The 15,547-nt window shown below is 47.6% G+C and overlaps 1 protein-coding gene across 15 annotated transcripts in view; it reads right to left on the bottom strand.

Annotated features, from left to right (window-relative positions):
• Positions 1 to 15,547, bottom strand: part of RALGPS1 (Ral GEF with PH domain and SH3 binding motif 1) — a 262,169-nt gene that overhangs the window by 149,057 nt on the left and 97,565 nt on the right. For all 15 annotated transcript variants that reach the window (XM_074362245.1, XM_074362244.1, XM_074362246.1 and 12 more), the window contains 2 exons: positions 10,222 to 10,311; positions 7,408 to 7,500 (listed from right to left, as the gene is read on the bottom strand). In XM_074362245.1, the coding sequence (XP_074218346.1) occupies positions 7,408 to 7,500; positions 10,222 to 10,311 (183 nt within the window). The remainder of the gene's footprint in view (positions 1 to 7,407; positions 7,501 to 10,221; positions 10,312 to 15,547) is intronic.

Below are 15,547 nucleotides of genomic sequence, written 5' to 3'. Positions count from 1 at the left end.
AAGAATGAGTTGATTATGGCCGTGTTTGAACAGGAAATTCCTCTGGCCAACTCTTGCGTCTCTTCTGCACGTGACTTGGGGCTCTGGGTTGCTATGTTGCTGGTGGCAGCAGATGCACCACTGGCCACAGCTGAAAGGTTTATGGTTTGTTTTTTAGGATCAGGAAGTAGGTGTGAAGTAGGTATGAAACTCTGATATTTGCTGTCATTGCCAAAATGCCTCCACAGTGTCCTCCGTACTTTGCAAGAATCTCCCTACCCAGGAGTCTTCATCAAGTGCCACATTCCCAAATGCAAGTCTCCCCCCAAAACACTCATTGAGATACACCAGTCCTCTCTCTCATCCAAGCTCAGTATCTTCCCTAACTCAAAGGGATCGCAGAAGTCCAGGGTTAAAAATCCAAATGATGGCGAAAAACTGACTGACACAATATTTGTTATTATAAAACTAGAAGTAGTATAATGAATTTTAAAAAGATGGATTAAAAAGGGGGGCATCAAAATAGTTACATCAGAGCATCCTGCTCTGGAGGAGTGGTGAGCACAGACACCCTCTATCGAGCAAAGGGAGGGGGAATGCTAAAAACTGGCTTTACCCAGGGAAGTGAGAACACCCAAGCTGTGTATCAGTGGGTCCGGGGTGGTGTGAGGAAGAGAGTAGACCGGAAGTGAGGCCAGCTGGAAGAGGATGATGGTATCAGGTCATAAATAAGAGGACCTGGCTTTCAGGGATGGCAGCCTCTGCCAGCCCATCTGAGAACAGCCAAGAAGGGTTGAAAGTAATAGCAGTAACAGCAGAAGCAGCCAGCACTTACCTAGCCCTTACTGGGTGCCAGGCACGGTTCCAGACATTTTTTTTCATATATTTATTCATATAATCCTTACCATTAGAGGCAAGGCCAAGGCTGAGCCCGGGAGTCTGATTCAAGCGTCCACGCTCTTAATCTCCACAGGACAGTGACCCCTCAGTTCTTGCCCTGGGGACCCCATGCTAATTCAGGTCATGTGCACTGAGACCCAACAGCTACCGAGGTACAGGCTGGGGTGGCATTCTCACAGGACTTTTTCCACTCGTGTTCCCCTGGGGCTCCCCAAGGCTGGGCAGATTTCTGATGGGGGGACACTTGCTGACTCTCTGAGTCCCGTCAGTAGCTGAATTCCAGCCCCTCCATGTGCAGGCATTGGAACCCCAGCCCCCAGCTGCAAAGGTCTCCACACAGCGCTTTCTCTGAACTCTGCTCACTGTGCTGAATCTGAGAGCATTCCTTATTTCTTGCACATGGTGACTTCTCTTTCTTGGCTTCTGGTTCAGCTTTGCTTCTTGGTTTTTAATTTGGTTTATTTGTGTTTGTGTGTTTGAAGCAGGAAATCGGGAGGGAGGGGCTTACTCCCTGTCAGCTTAGTCTACCATACTGCCTCGAAGTCCAAAACACAGTCTGCTGGGAGAGTCTCCTGGCACTCACCATCACCTCCTGGAAACCAAAGTCTGATTTCAGAATGCCAATGGGGAGCTGTCAAAGGAACATGCAAGCAGAGGGCTCTGTGGAGCAGGCGTGGGAACGCGGAGCTAGGGCTCCAGAGAGAGGCTGGGCCGTGAGCGAGGAGGTAGCCACCACTGGGGCACAGGGGTGATGGACGAAGCTCTCCAAGCCAGGGAGATCCCCAGGGACAGGGAACGGACTGGGGAAGGTGGGAGCTGGGAGCTGGGGTCAGCGCCTTGCAGAACACTTACACTCAGTGGGTGAGAGAGATAAAAGCAATCAGGGAGGAGCCAGAATGCAGGGAGAGAACTAAGCCAGGCGAAGAGAGATTATTAAGGGAAGAGGTGACAGTGGCCAATGCTGTGGCAGAGTCAGGGAAGATGAGGGTGAAAACATCAGAATTCGTAATTCTGAGAAGCAGTGCAGGCCAGGCTCCCAAGGAATGACTGGGGAGTGAGTAATCTGAGGCTGCAAATGTCAGTTTCCTCTGCCTTCCCTTGCCCCTCGCCTCCCACCTCAGCCAGGCAGCCCACACCTGTCACCGCCTTCGGAGGGGCACTAGGCACTGTATCGGATGCAGAGAGGAGAGGCACTTCCTGGATTAAAGACTAAAAGAGAAATTCGTGAACGCCGCACACCTGTCTTCCCAGGATATTTGTAAAGTGGCCATTCTCTGAACCCCCAGAGCTCAATGACCCTGTGCCCCTAGATGTGTGGGAGTGAGAGCCCTGCTCCCAGGAGGGTTCTCCTTCCAGGTCACCACCCTGCAGACCGGCCCTCCTGACCCATCGGCTGTGATTTCCTCCCTGCCAAGTACTTCAGTTTTCACTTTGCGGCAGCAGATGAGTTAAACTCTCTGGATCAACTCAGTGAAAAAGAGTGCATCATGACAGGAACGTGCACAGAACAAGCAGAGTGTGTGTGCGTGCGCATGTGATGCACAGCACACAACGGTGATTACACTCTAATGAGTGACTCACACACACTCCAGGAATTCCATACCCCCAGGTCACACTCCTGTTTAAGCCAGTCTCCTCTTAGGACCACTCTAATTAGAGAAAAGGTTTCACCCTCTTCCCAGCTGCTCAGGCCCCAAACCTAGGAACCACCCTTCATTCCTTTCTTTTCTTCATTTCTGACATCCATTAGTCATAAATCCTGCCAACTCTGTCTTCAACACCTCCCTTAACAGTCTCTTTCTCTCCATGTCCACTGCCACCTCTCCAGTGCTAGCCAGCATCAACTCACTCCTGGATTCTGCCCTAACCCTCTAACGCAGCCTCATTTCCACTCTTGCTCCCCCAGGCACCCCTACCCAATTTGTTTTTCACACAGTAGAAACAGTAATTGGAAAAACAAAAAGCAACTGTAAACCAGATCACATCTGTCTCCTGTTTAAAACCCTTCACTATACTTGAACTAGAACCTATCTCCTCTCCCAGCTGAGCCCTTCCCAATGGGCCCCGCTGCCTGACCACAGCATCCTCACCAGCCCCTCCCACCAGGCCCGCTGCACTCCAGCCACATTGGGCTACAAGTCTCTTCCACTGTGGCCTCTGCACTGGCTGTGCCCTCATCTTGGCGTGGTTGGCTCCTTTTTGTCACTCAGGTCTCAATTTAAAGGGCATCTTCTCAGAGAGGCCGCCCGAATGCCCAGTCATTCCCCATCACGTCCTCTGTCCTGGTCTCTGGCATCACTTTCATTCCCATCTGACAGCCCTTTGTTCATCACTCCATGCAGTTAACAAACGTGTTATCGATCACATCTTGTGCCAGTCAGACGAGGCACATGTTTGTTCTCCCTCAATAATGTGTCTGTCTCCCCTGGGTAACATAAAAGCCCTTTGAAGACAGGGGCCTTGACTGTAGCCTCAGGGCCTGGCATGGAGGAGGCATTTGATAAATATTTGATTTGCAGGATGAATAAGAGCCACACGGTACGTGTGCTTGGGAAATCTGAACTGGCCGCCAGGGCTTCTTGCTTAGGTGTCACAGCTTCGAGGAAGCCAATATTCCAAAGTGGCCCCAGTGCTGGGATAAATCAGACCCTGTCTGTGCTTTTCCAGGCCAGCAGAAAGTGATTCCCTCCATGTTTGTGCATCCAGCCGGTATTTATTGAGGGCCTACTATATGCGGGCCTAGGCTCGACGTCAGCCCCTGTCCTGTTCCAGCTCACCCAGCTGCTGGTACTCAGCGCCGGCCATGGACAGGCCAACAGGCTGCCCTGCCCGCCAGCTAATCACCAACTGGCCCTCACAGAAGGCCATCCATGGTGAAACCAAGTGACAGGTCTCCTCCCACCTGATGTGACCCCCTTCCATCCAGGTTTCCCTGATATCCAGGGTTTCAATGCAACCCCAGGGACAGCACTCAGGGAGCTGGCCACACCCTGTCTCCAGGGGGTCTGTTGTGCCAGCCTCACTTCTCCAGCCCCGCTTCCCAAGAAGTATGTGTGCCTGTCTTTCCCTGTCCTGTGCTCAGCCTGATTCCAACACCAGGGCCCATCACAGACAAGCCATCCAGAGCACTGGCCAAGAACAAGGACTATGTGTTCAGCAAGACAAGGCTACATCACATTGGCTCTGTCATTCACCAGCCCCCTGACCTTGCACAGATCACTGCAACTCTTGGAACCTTCTTGGCAAAACCAAGACTACAAAGCACTGACCTTTGGTTGCTGTGGCTGGTGTGTCTGCTCTTCCGTGCTCTGTGAGCCCATAGATCTCACCAGTCCCAGATTAAGGGCCAAGCGGGGAGGGGAGAAACAGCAACATTTCTATGGCTAATCTCACTACCAGAAATTAGCAGCAAAAGAAGGATGCAATTCAGCACAACAAACATATACGATTCAAACAACAAGCATATACTCAGCTGGGCACCTGGAACATAGAGAAAAAAATCAGACTTCGTCATGGAGGAAGGAAGTCAAAGGTGGAGGCAGACCTGTAAACAACACCGCAGAGCAGATGCCCTGTGTGCTCTGTCAGGACACGGGGAGAGAGAGTATCAGGAATACACTGGAGTCATCAATTCCACTGGACTGGGGGTATTCGGATGAAGGAGAAAGATGGTGAGTTTGGCCCCCTCCATTTTCCAAATGCTCTGCACCAACCACCGTCCTTGGACTAACAGAACAGGTGGGCAAAAGGGGAGAGTCTGGTATGAAACAGAGACTGAATGGTGGGTTTGCCAGAACAAACAGCTCCCCACACTTGACCTTGGAGATGACACGCTGTAATCACACATTGTGTGCCACCTCCTCTCTCCTTGACACAATGGCTGGCAGTTGCCATTCTTATCGCCTAAGACACTGCATCTCCCCGCCTTCTGCCCTGGTAAGTGGTCCCCTGCACCCAAGGAAACAGCCCTGGCTCTCAGCCCTTAGGAGGCAATGGGGAGATTTCTCAGAAAAAGAACAGATGTGTGGCTGCCCTAGGCCCCTGTCCTTTGGTGACACATAATCTCAGCTTCTTGTCCTCTCCCTGGTTCCCACCAGCTGAGATGTCCAAGTCAGTGGCCAGCCCTGGGGGACTAGAGGAGCAACAGAAACCATGGACTAACCAAGGAAAAAGTGGCCAAAAGGCAGCTGCAAGGCTTGGCTGCAGCCCTCCGGCTCACTGGCCATGTGCCCCCTCCCTAAGTTCCCTCCTCTGACTTCTCTTTCCCAGATCAAGGGACAAGTGGGGAGAGGGTAAACAGTTCTTTTCTGGCAACATTTCTCCAGCTAATCTCATTACCAGAAATTAACAGCAGAAGCAGGATGTGCTCCAAAGTAGGCCAGCAGCAGCCACAGCCAGGTCAGAGGCTCACCGGCCTGGGGCAGCACTGACATCCCATCTTCAACATTCCCACTGGAGCACTTTGCATAGAGGAGACCAAAAAATAAACAGGACCCCTCTCTTGTTTTGAGTGACAAGAGGTAGCTGGAACTGTCCTTGTTGAGCCGCATGGGGTGTGGTGGTTAAGAGAGGGGACTCTGGAACCAGGCTGCTTGGGTTTGACTCCAGCTCTGCCTCTTAGCTGGGGATACCTGCATAAGTCATCCCACCTCTCTGTGCCCCTGTTTCCTCATCTGTAACACTGACAATCGCACATGCCTGGCAAATCTGTAAGGAAGAAGAGTCAACTCGCGTGGCCTGGAAGGGAGTCAGGTGAGGAAGCTCATGCTGTGAAATGGGTCCTGAGTAGATACTGCATTCCAGGCTCTCCGAGGAGCTGTGGGAGACTTATTTTCATTGCAGCAAGGACCCATCAATAGCAGGGGCAACTCAGCCACCCTGGAGCTGTACTCTGTCAAGCCACATGGAGCAGTCCCGGGTGCTGTCCTGGCCTGAAGATTGCCTCACCATCTTGGGCAGAGCACAGCATCTGTGGGAACGCTGGCCAAAGCCTCATGCATGGGCCCTGCCCATCCCTGCGTGGGTGGCATCCCTGTGTGGGACCCTTAGCCACCCCGGCCCCGTGGGCTGGCTCCCTGATGCCCTCACCCACTGTGTAGCTTATATGGGTCACTGAGAGTCCTGGTGTTACTGACAGAAAGGTCTGTGCACCCTGAGAATCGTCATTCGTTCTTCCGAGTCCACACGTGGCTCCTGGCAGTCCCAGAAGCAACAGCAGTGTCTAAATGATGAAAAACTCACATGAGAAAGAATCTCCAAGCAACTTCTGAAAAAAGCCTCACGGCTCAGATGGACTCAGGGCATCACAGGGCTGGCAGCAACCACAGAGACCAGTGGCTTCCAAACCTGCTTTCAACCTCCAAAGCCATTGCTCAACTGAAGTTCACCCAGAAGCCCAGGACGTAAAACCAATAGAAACAGAGCTGCTCTGGTGGAAACCATGCCCAGGCAGTCTGCTCGGCGCCCTCCCTCCTCTCCCTCAGCCCCTGCTGGTCCCCAGGCAGCTCCAAGGAACCTCCACGAAGCACCGATGGAGAACCACCGATCCAGGCCAACCTCTCTGCGTAGACAGAATCACCCTGCATGGTGCCTGAATGCAAACCCGGTTTTCTGACTCCAGACTAACACTTCTTGCTCCACTTTGCTGGGGCCTGATCTATGGAAAATGGCAATTTAAAGAAACGAGACTCAATTCTGATCACCTACAACACAATCCGTAAGTATTTTAAAGGCCCCTGAACCAGCCAAGTCTGCAACACAGCCCAGCCCCACAGACTGGCAGAAGGAAGTTCAGAAATGAGTTGCAGAAACACAGCTGACAATTCCATATAGTTTCCTTCGGTTCCGTGGGACATAAACAGATCTTGAAAGGCTTGGGCTGTGTGACTGCGAGAGACCCTGGACCAGGCAGGCCGGAGGTGAATGCTAACGAGCTATGGAAATAGCAATTACTTCCCCCATGTCAGGCACCGTGCCAAGCTAAGGAGGAGAAAGAGGTCTGAGATATTTTTAAAGTATTTTTACAGCAGAAAAACTTTCCTACAGACTCAATTATATAACTATCAGGCTCCACCTCTGAGCTGAAATTATCCATGGCCTTCAGGAAAAAAAAAATCATTTTTCCCTACATGAGGGTCACAGGTTTCTCCAGAGAAACTCTTAACTGGATGGCCAGCAACCCAGGGCAGCTGCAAACCATTAGCCCAAGAAAACTTCCCAAGGGCAGTTCGGAACAAAGGGCAGAAGTCATGCCACTGACCTAGCCATCACATATGATGTTGTCAGGTCCAGAAAGGTCCACTCTAGGCGGCCTTCCAACCCTAGCCACATCGGTAGCCTCACAATTTCCTTGTCCCAAAATGGGGATGAGGTCACTGAGGAAGAGAGGATGCCCAGGGAGCACTTCATTAACCCACAGTAATCCTCTGTCGTCGGCCAAGGACAGAGAAAGCCTTCTGGGGCTTAAGGAACGAAGAACTTCACCAAAGAAATCAAATCAAAGGAATAGACCTAGGAAGATTAACTTACAGCCCAGGTTTTTGTCAGCCTGAAGATGGGTGCACTTTGTAATGCGGACACCACAGACATGAGAGAATGAAGGTTGTTGAGTTCTAGAAGTTTCTGGAAAAAAAAGATATGGGGTAGATTATTTTGCTGCTATAAACAACAGAACACAAACATGCTCAAGTGTTACCAAATGGCATATTTATGAAATTCAATTAAACTTAAAAATATCTCATGTAGAAAATAGTTCTAGGAAGTTCATAGAAACCATATGCTCTTTTTCTTTCAAATTGTCTAAAGGTGAGTCTGCATCTGAAACATTTGCAAAATTTCCTAAGCTGACTAGTCTGGCTGCTGGACAGAAACATGGGTCGGGGTGAGGGCTGATAATATCCTTTCTGCTCTTTTAATAGGTGAATCTGAGCTGTCCCAGCAGGCTTCTGTAAACTGAGGCCCCGGCTGTGCCAACAGCGTCAGCGTGGGCCTTCTGAGATTACTGTAACACTGGAATGAGGGAGGCGGAGGGAAGATGTTCTCAATCTGCATGATCCCCTCAGCTGGGAAGACGGAGCTCCAGCCACTAGACCACGCTCCTTTGAACCAGACCCTACATTAGTGAGAACATTTGGGTTTCATTCCGTCTCAGACAAGCTCCTTCCCAAGGAGGGCAACAGAAGGAGACATGGGCGAGAGTAAATGCAGAAAAATGTGACTGCTCTGTTCTCGGTTTTATGCTGAAGGAAACCTGCTCACAGGACCGGGGCCCCACTTCTTACTCTCGGGAGCCTGGGAAGTCTGTGAGCCAGCAGGCACTATGGAACCAAGAGGCCGGGTCCCAATCCCAGTTCCCAGTACTTCTGTGTCCTATGGCAAGTTACCTAATCATTCTGAGACTTGACGTCTTCATATTTAAAACAAGGAAGGGAATTCATGGCACCTCCGCTACGTGGGACAGTGCCCTAAACTGCCCAGACCAGTGCCTAGCACCCGGGTGAGCGCTCAGTGTGATGTGTGCTACTTGTTCTTTGTCAGGAAGACTGTCCCCAACCCCACCCCACCCTCCATCACTTGTCGTGGGGACTTCCAAGCTCAGAGGCCACTCCCTCTAGTATGTCTTTCCTGACCATGCTCCCCCACACCTGCCTGCACATCTCCTTAGCACACTGGACTGTATTTGCTGTTACCTGCCCCTCTCTCACCCTGGACCGTGTGTTCCCTGAGAGAAGGGATGAAGTTGTGTCTACCAGCACATCCCTAGGACCTAGCACAGCACACAGCAGGGCCTAGTAAAAAGAACAAATGAATGAAAAGCCCTTATGCCTGGTCCTCACAGCTCCGTTCCCATGCAGAGATGTCGTCCTTTACCACAGAAGTTAATACTTCATTTCATGCATCTTGTAACATTCCCTAATTGTTTCCTGTGTGAAAGAATAGATCCTCTGAGTGAACTGAATTTCATCCTTTGTATCTGAATTGCCATGCCTGTCACAGGACATCTTTTAGAGCTGAAAATTCTCTGGGAGATTATCCAATCCACCCCTTTCATTTTATAGATGGGGAACCAAGGCCCAGAAAAAGGAGGGGGCTTGCACAGAACACACCCAGGACACAGTGCCAGCATGATGATCCGCCACTGGAAGATGGCAGAAATTAAGGAGGAATCACTTGGGATCCCTTGGGTGGGAACTGTAAAACTAATTTCCAAACTGAAAGCACCCGGTGGACCGGAACTTCATCCCACTTCCTCTCTTGGCCCGGCATGAACTCACCGACATCGACAAGTGTCACTAAGCCCAGCATGGTTCCAGCACTCAGAATGCAAGGACACCAAGGTGCCCATGCGCTTCACCTCGCACGAGGAGCAGCAGAGCAGCTCCCCTGAAGGCAGAGAGCCGTGCTGCACCTGACTCACTGTGGCGCCTGGGTGGGGACACTCACCTCTCTAAGCCTCCCCTCCCTCCTCTGGACATGGGGTAACAATAATGTGAGCATTGAGTACAATCATTTCTGTAAAGCAGCTGCTATGGCACCTGGCTTAAAAGAGACCTCAGTAAAGTTTAGCTGACCTAGGATTTGAGTGGGAAGACAACACACACACACACACACACACACACACGAAGCAGGTCATGAACCAGGCAGAACAGTGCTCTGCTGAGTCGCAAGCCCAGTGGTCGGGAGCAGGATACTGCGAGGAGCTGGCAGGACCATGTAAGTGATGAGAGTGGGTCCAGGAAGGCCCATGGGATCACAGCCTGGGCTGGTAGAGATGAGGGAAGAGGAGGGGAAAGGTGGGGTAAAGACATGAGCCTGGTGCCGAACAACTGGCGTGGACCGACCCTATCAGGCTAGGGTCAGGAGGTGAGAGTTGGGGGCAGCCCAGTCATCAGGCCCAGGCCTTAAATGCAGGATGGGGCGGGGTGAGTTCTGCTGACTGGAGATAGAGCTGTGCAGGATGTGATGGTATCGCAAACACTGATGCTAACTGAAATCCATCAACCCCCAGTGCCAGCACATCTTAATAGGAGGATAAACGGCTCCCAAGGGTAGCCCCTGGGGCCTCGTGGAGAGTTTGTGAAAGGCCAGCTGAAGAGAAGCATTGGCTGCCAAAATCATGGGGTGGAGGGCATGTGCCTACATGTGCACCAGGGCCGGGAGGCCAAGCAGGCAGCAGGCTGGTCCACAGCTGCCTCTGTCTGGGGAAATCAGGTCACAGTCCCCTGTCTGAACTCTGCCCGGCAGGTCCAGTGCAAATCAGCTCCCAAAGAACTGAGGAAACAGATTTTTGAGACAAAAAGAGAAAGGAAAGGAAAGGAAAAAAAAATAAATAAAACCACTTACCTTGGCTATTTTCACAAAATGGCTCAGGATTTCTGCCCTTATTTTTAAAGTCTGTGCTGTTAGAATTTCTCGTACAACCCAAAAACTGACCTGTAGAGTCAAATACAGACACACACACCCCAGAAAAATTGTTAAATGCGGGACCACCCAAGCTGCCCTGCCCACCACTTCTAAGGGATTTCCAAGAGGTTGGGGAACTGGGAGAGCACACTGGAGGGTTATGTGAGGTTGAGGGCCCATTTATGACACCCAGCCCTGCAAGTGGGCCCCCTACTCTCAGCACCAGCTCTCCAACACACACGGTCCTGAGGGCTGAGAGAAGTAAGCACCTCCATCATCATCTAGGGCACTTACTGGGCCTCTATGACATATGGGTCTCTCTGAAGGTGTGGCAGGGAATTTTGAGATGAATCAGACAGGATTCCTGCTCAGACGGATCCCAGTTGTGGGGAGACGATGGATCAATGGGTGGATGGATGGATGATAGACAGATGGATGGATAGATGGCGGGACAGATGGCCAGGCAAAGAGATATGCATGCTGGCAGTACCACCCGTGAGACCCATATCCCCAGACAGACCCAAGACAAGAAGGATTCACCAATATTCACACAACTGCAACAAAATTAATTTTCTAGGAGAGGGTTGCCCAATCATTTAAATGATTTTTTTAAAAGGGTCTTTCAAAGTTCCAAAAGGACTGCAGGTTACAGGGCATGTTTTTCTGGAGACAGGATATGCCAAAAGAGTATACTTGTACTTCCGGTTCAGAACATCATTCATGCTTGATCTTTTACAAAAATCAATATCCCCCAGGCCCGAAGTCCTTAAGTGGGAACAAGAAAGTCATCCACCAGTGTCTAGTTGACTCGTGTGACACCTCAGTGAAACACAGAAGGGGCTTCATGCCAAGAAACACTGGAAGTGGCTGGCTTTCCTGTTTTTGTTTCACTACAATACTAACAGCTCTCTGTGAAACACGGATGCCCACGAGCGCAACGACAGCCGCAAAGAACAGCGGAGAGGGGCCAAGTATGAGGGTGGGGGTGGAATGAAAAGGAAGGCTAGGCGTCTAAAACCTCCCAATTTTACAAAGAATAAAATAGTTAAAGATATTCCACAGTTAACAAAGCATGTTTACTGCTGCCACCAAATGTATTCTCTTCACTGAAATACTGTCACTTTTCAATGAAAGAAAAGATTAACGAAGGATCAAAGCAGGAATACTATAGAAAAGTGGTTTTTTCTGTATAATTATCTGTGGTTGCCTCCAGGGCATGCCTGGGTTTCCACAGAATCATTTTTTCCAAGGAATTGCCTAAAATTAAATTCAGACTCAACTGTTTACTAGCCAGTTATGGAAGAAAAGATTTTTCTGAATAGTAAATGATATGCCCATAAACCTTGTATTTTAATACATGCACAATTTTATGCCACATAAATTTCAAGTGTGATAGTTTATATGTATAATTTAATAGATTCTTACATGCCCCCAAATCACACATATTTAACACATAATTATGGAACAAGGCAGAGTGGACTCCGATCTGCAGCACATGGTGGACAGAGGCAATTCTCATCAGTTCTGTACAAAAACTTTCATGAAGCCCTTACTGTGTGCTCCAGGCACCCTGAGTCCGGACCCTGTAAGTCCTTGACTGATATGAAGGACACCAAAGGAGGAGGCAGGATCCTCCAGAAATCACTATACTAAAAGGCAGCTGGTGATCGTGGCCATCAAAGAAGTTCAAACCAAGTGAATTGAGCTATGGGGGAGGTAATGACAGAAGGAGGCTTCTTAGAGGAGGCAGGCGTTGAAAGATGGGTAGACTTTCAACAGGTAAAGAGACCAGAGAGAGCTGAGTAGGCCAACGGGACGGGTGTTGCAGGTGCTCTGTGGGGAGGGCATGGGGAGGGAGACTGAAGCTGGAAGGTAAGTGAGGGCCAGACTGTGGGGGTCTGTGGCAACAGGGGGACAAGAAGGACCCAGGACACTATGCTACACAGGGAGAGTTCCGGAGGCTTCTGATCACAGGAGTGACAGGTTAGACCCTTTTGTTAGGGTAGGGACACCCAACAGGAAGCTGATGCAATGGTTTAAGTGAGAGATGGGAGGTCTGAGCTAGAGCCATGTTGAAGGAGACAGGAGGGAAGGGGTAGAAAAGAAAGACACAACAAAGGTAGAATCAGCATAGTTTTGAACACTTTCTAGCTGTTTTTTAACTACAAAATTTAAAGAGAAGCTTAATGCAGAAAACAAGGGAAAGAGAGAAAAACACAAAAGACAGAAATCACTTGCAACCCTGTTCTCACAGACAGACCCCCATGATAAACACTGTGCGATGTGTCCTTATCTTGGAACATGTTTGCCATGTCTTATAGAACATATGTCCTTCTAGCCACAGAATATATGTTTGTCTTTTTCAGTTAAATTGGTACACGTTAATCATACAATCACAATACCTGTTTAAATATATAAGAATGTCAACGTATTTTTCAGCAGTTGCCAAGCGTTTCATCTTAGGGATGTATCATCATTAAGTAACCTATTTTTGGACAGTTTATTTCTAATTATTTTGTTGTAACAGACAATGCTGCAGTGAACATATTTATACATATACACTTTTAATTAAGGTCTGAGGATAAATTCCTGTAAGGTGGCATAAATAAAAGTATGTGTATCTTTTTTCAAAAGTATATGTTAAAAACCTTGGCCTCCAAAGGTTCTATTTGTTTATTCATCAACATCAACAAGTTTGAGCAGATCCTTGTTCCTACACATGGGCCAAGAGCAGTTGTTACAGCTCTTTTTTTATTACTAACCTAACGGACAGAATAATGTCTCATTTTTCTATTTTGCATTTTTTTTTCATGATTACCCAGTTAACATTTGTTGCACTTTTTTTTCCCAGTTTTTTTGTTTTCAAATATTTATAGGCCATTTGTACTATTTGGCTTCTAGATTACCTGCTCAGGTCCTTCATCCATCTTTCTGTCGGGACACCTGTCCTCTAACTCTTGATTAGTAAAAGGTCTTTTTTTATTAAAGACCTTTTCTTTAATAAAGAATTTCTCTACCCTTGTGGGTAGAGAAATTGGTACTTTTATATACTGTTTGTAGGGGTATAAATTCATAGAAGCATATTGAAGAACCACTTGATTATATACCTTTCAAGGTATTAAAGTTACATCCTCCCTAGAATATTTAGCTCATGAAAATACAGACGTGTAGAGGGACATGTGCACAGCGGTTCACCGAAGCACTGTTTCTGTTTACAGCAAAAGAACAGAAAAAAAAAAAGCCCATCAATAGAGAATTGGCTACATAAATAATATTTATCATAAATAATAAATAATACTATCACCTCAAACTTCGAAAGGAAGTCGCTATGGAAGGAAGCAGGCAGCTGTGCTCCACCTTCCTGAGGACAAAATATCTACATAGATGATTTGGAATTCTTCTGCGCAGGAGGTTTGCCTAGTCCCCCCTGTTTATTTATTCCATCATTTATTTATATCAGAATGGATATTTATTTTATACTTTGGGTTATAATCCAATACTATGTTATTTATTTAGCTGCTCAAATTGTTCCAGCTTTGGCCACTGAGAGCTGGCTTCGACATGCCCCCCAGCTTTGTTTTGGTTTGTTCATTTGAGCACTTGCTTACTTCTGGAACTAAAAGGAGCCACAGGCTTATCCTGTTTATTTCTTGCCCGGTTTGAAACCAGTTATTTCTCCAGGGAGCCTTGTTTCCTTTTATTAGATAATGGTATTAGAAACCAAGACCTGGGAGCTAGATGTTCTTGTGCTACTGAGGCATCAGTGCTTCTAGGTCCTCTCAGACGGTAGAGCGAGGAAGTGTGTGTTCATGTGTGTGTACACTAAGTCATGTACATACACATATCCATAAATATTTCTACATGTAACCATCTGTACCTATATTAAACCAAATATAAGTTCATACCAACGTCTCCAACCCCAATCCATTGCCATATGGATCATTCTAGCCTTCTCCCTTGCTTGTCTGAAACCTCCCACACCAACAGGTGGGAGAAACCTGGGTCCCACCATCTGCCAACCATTTCCATAATTGTTCAGTCCCAGTGTTCACGTATAATGATTCCAGACTTGCTACCCACCCCGCTTGGGCGCAGAGTGCTTTTATATAGTTCCTTTTGTCTTTAGTCTTTCAGGCCCCCTCATCTCCCAAGTTTCTTAAGGCCAGCATCTTTCCCTCACCCTCCTCAGTTAGGTTGTTTCACACATTTATAATATAGTTAGGTTCCTTTGTTATGTTCTGCATTCCATTCTAGGAGCCCTTAATTTCCACAATGAATTTTTAAAATCTGCATATACTAAGGTTTCCTCTTAGTGTTGTGAAGTCCTATGGGTTTTCACAAATGCACAGTGGCATGTATCCAACATTGCAGTATCATACAGAATACTTTCACCACCCTAAAAAAATCCCATGTTCTTCACCTGCTCAACCCTCTACCCTTCTCACACCTCTGGAAACCACTGGTCTGTTTACCACCTCTGTAGTTTTACCCTTTCCAGAATTTTTTTGACATTTTCCAGAATGTCAAAAAAAAAAAGTCGGGGAGGTATCACACATATGTTGCCTTTTCAGACTGGCTTCTTTCACTAAGCAATGTATATTTAAGATTCATCCATGTCTTTATATGGCTTGATGGCTTATTCCTTTTTTTTCTTTTTGGATGAATACTATTCCATTGCCCAAGTGTACCAGTTTGTCTACCCATTCACCTACTGAAGGACATCTTAGATACTTTCAGATTTGATCGTTATAAACAAAGCTGCTATAAACGTTTGTGTGCTGTTTGTGTATGTGTGTGTGTAGACATAAGTTTTCAAATAAACTGGATAAATATCAAAGAGTGTAATTCCTGGATCACACCATTTCCAATTCCCACCAGCAACAAATGAGTTTGTGTTACTCTAAATACTTCCCAGCGATTGGTATTATCAGGTTTGGTGGGGATTTTGTTTGTTTGTTTTGGGCTTGGTTTTTTTAAGCCACTCTAATAGGTGTGTGGTGTTTTGCATTTCCCCAGTGGCAAATACTGTTGATCATCTTTTCACACATTTATCTGTCCTTGGCACGTCTTCTTTGGCGAAATATCTGTTCAGATCTCTTGCGTGTTTTTTAATTGGGCTGTTTTCTTGTTGTTGAGTTTTAGGAATATATTTTAGATACAAGTCTTTTTATCAGATATGGGATTTGCAAATACTTTCCCTAGTCTGTGCTTTGTCTTTTAATTCTCACAGTGTCTTTTGCAGAATGAAAATTTTAATTTTAATGAA

Source organism: Camelus bactrianus, chromosome 4, assembly GCF_048773025.1.
Source record: "Camelus bactrianus isolate YW-2024 breed Bactrian camel chromosome 4, ASM4877302v1, whole genome shotgun sequence".
NCBI lineage: Eukaryota > Metazoa > Chordata > Mammalia > Artiodactyla > Camelidae > Camelus > Camelus bactrianus.
Note: the sequence above shows the minus strand (reverse complement) of the source record. Positions and strands in the feature narration are given on the sequence as shown.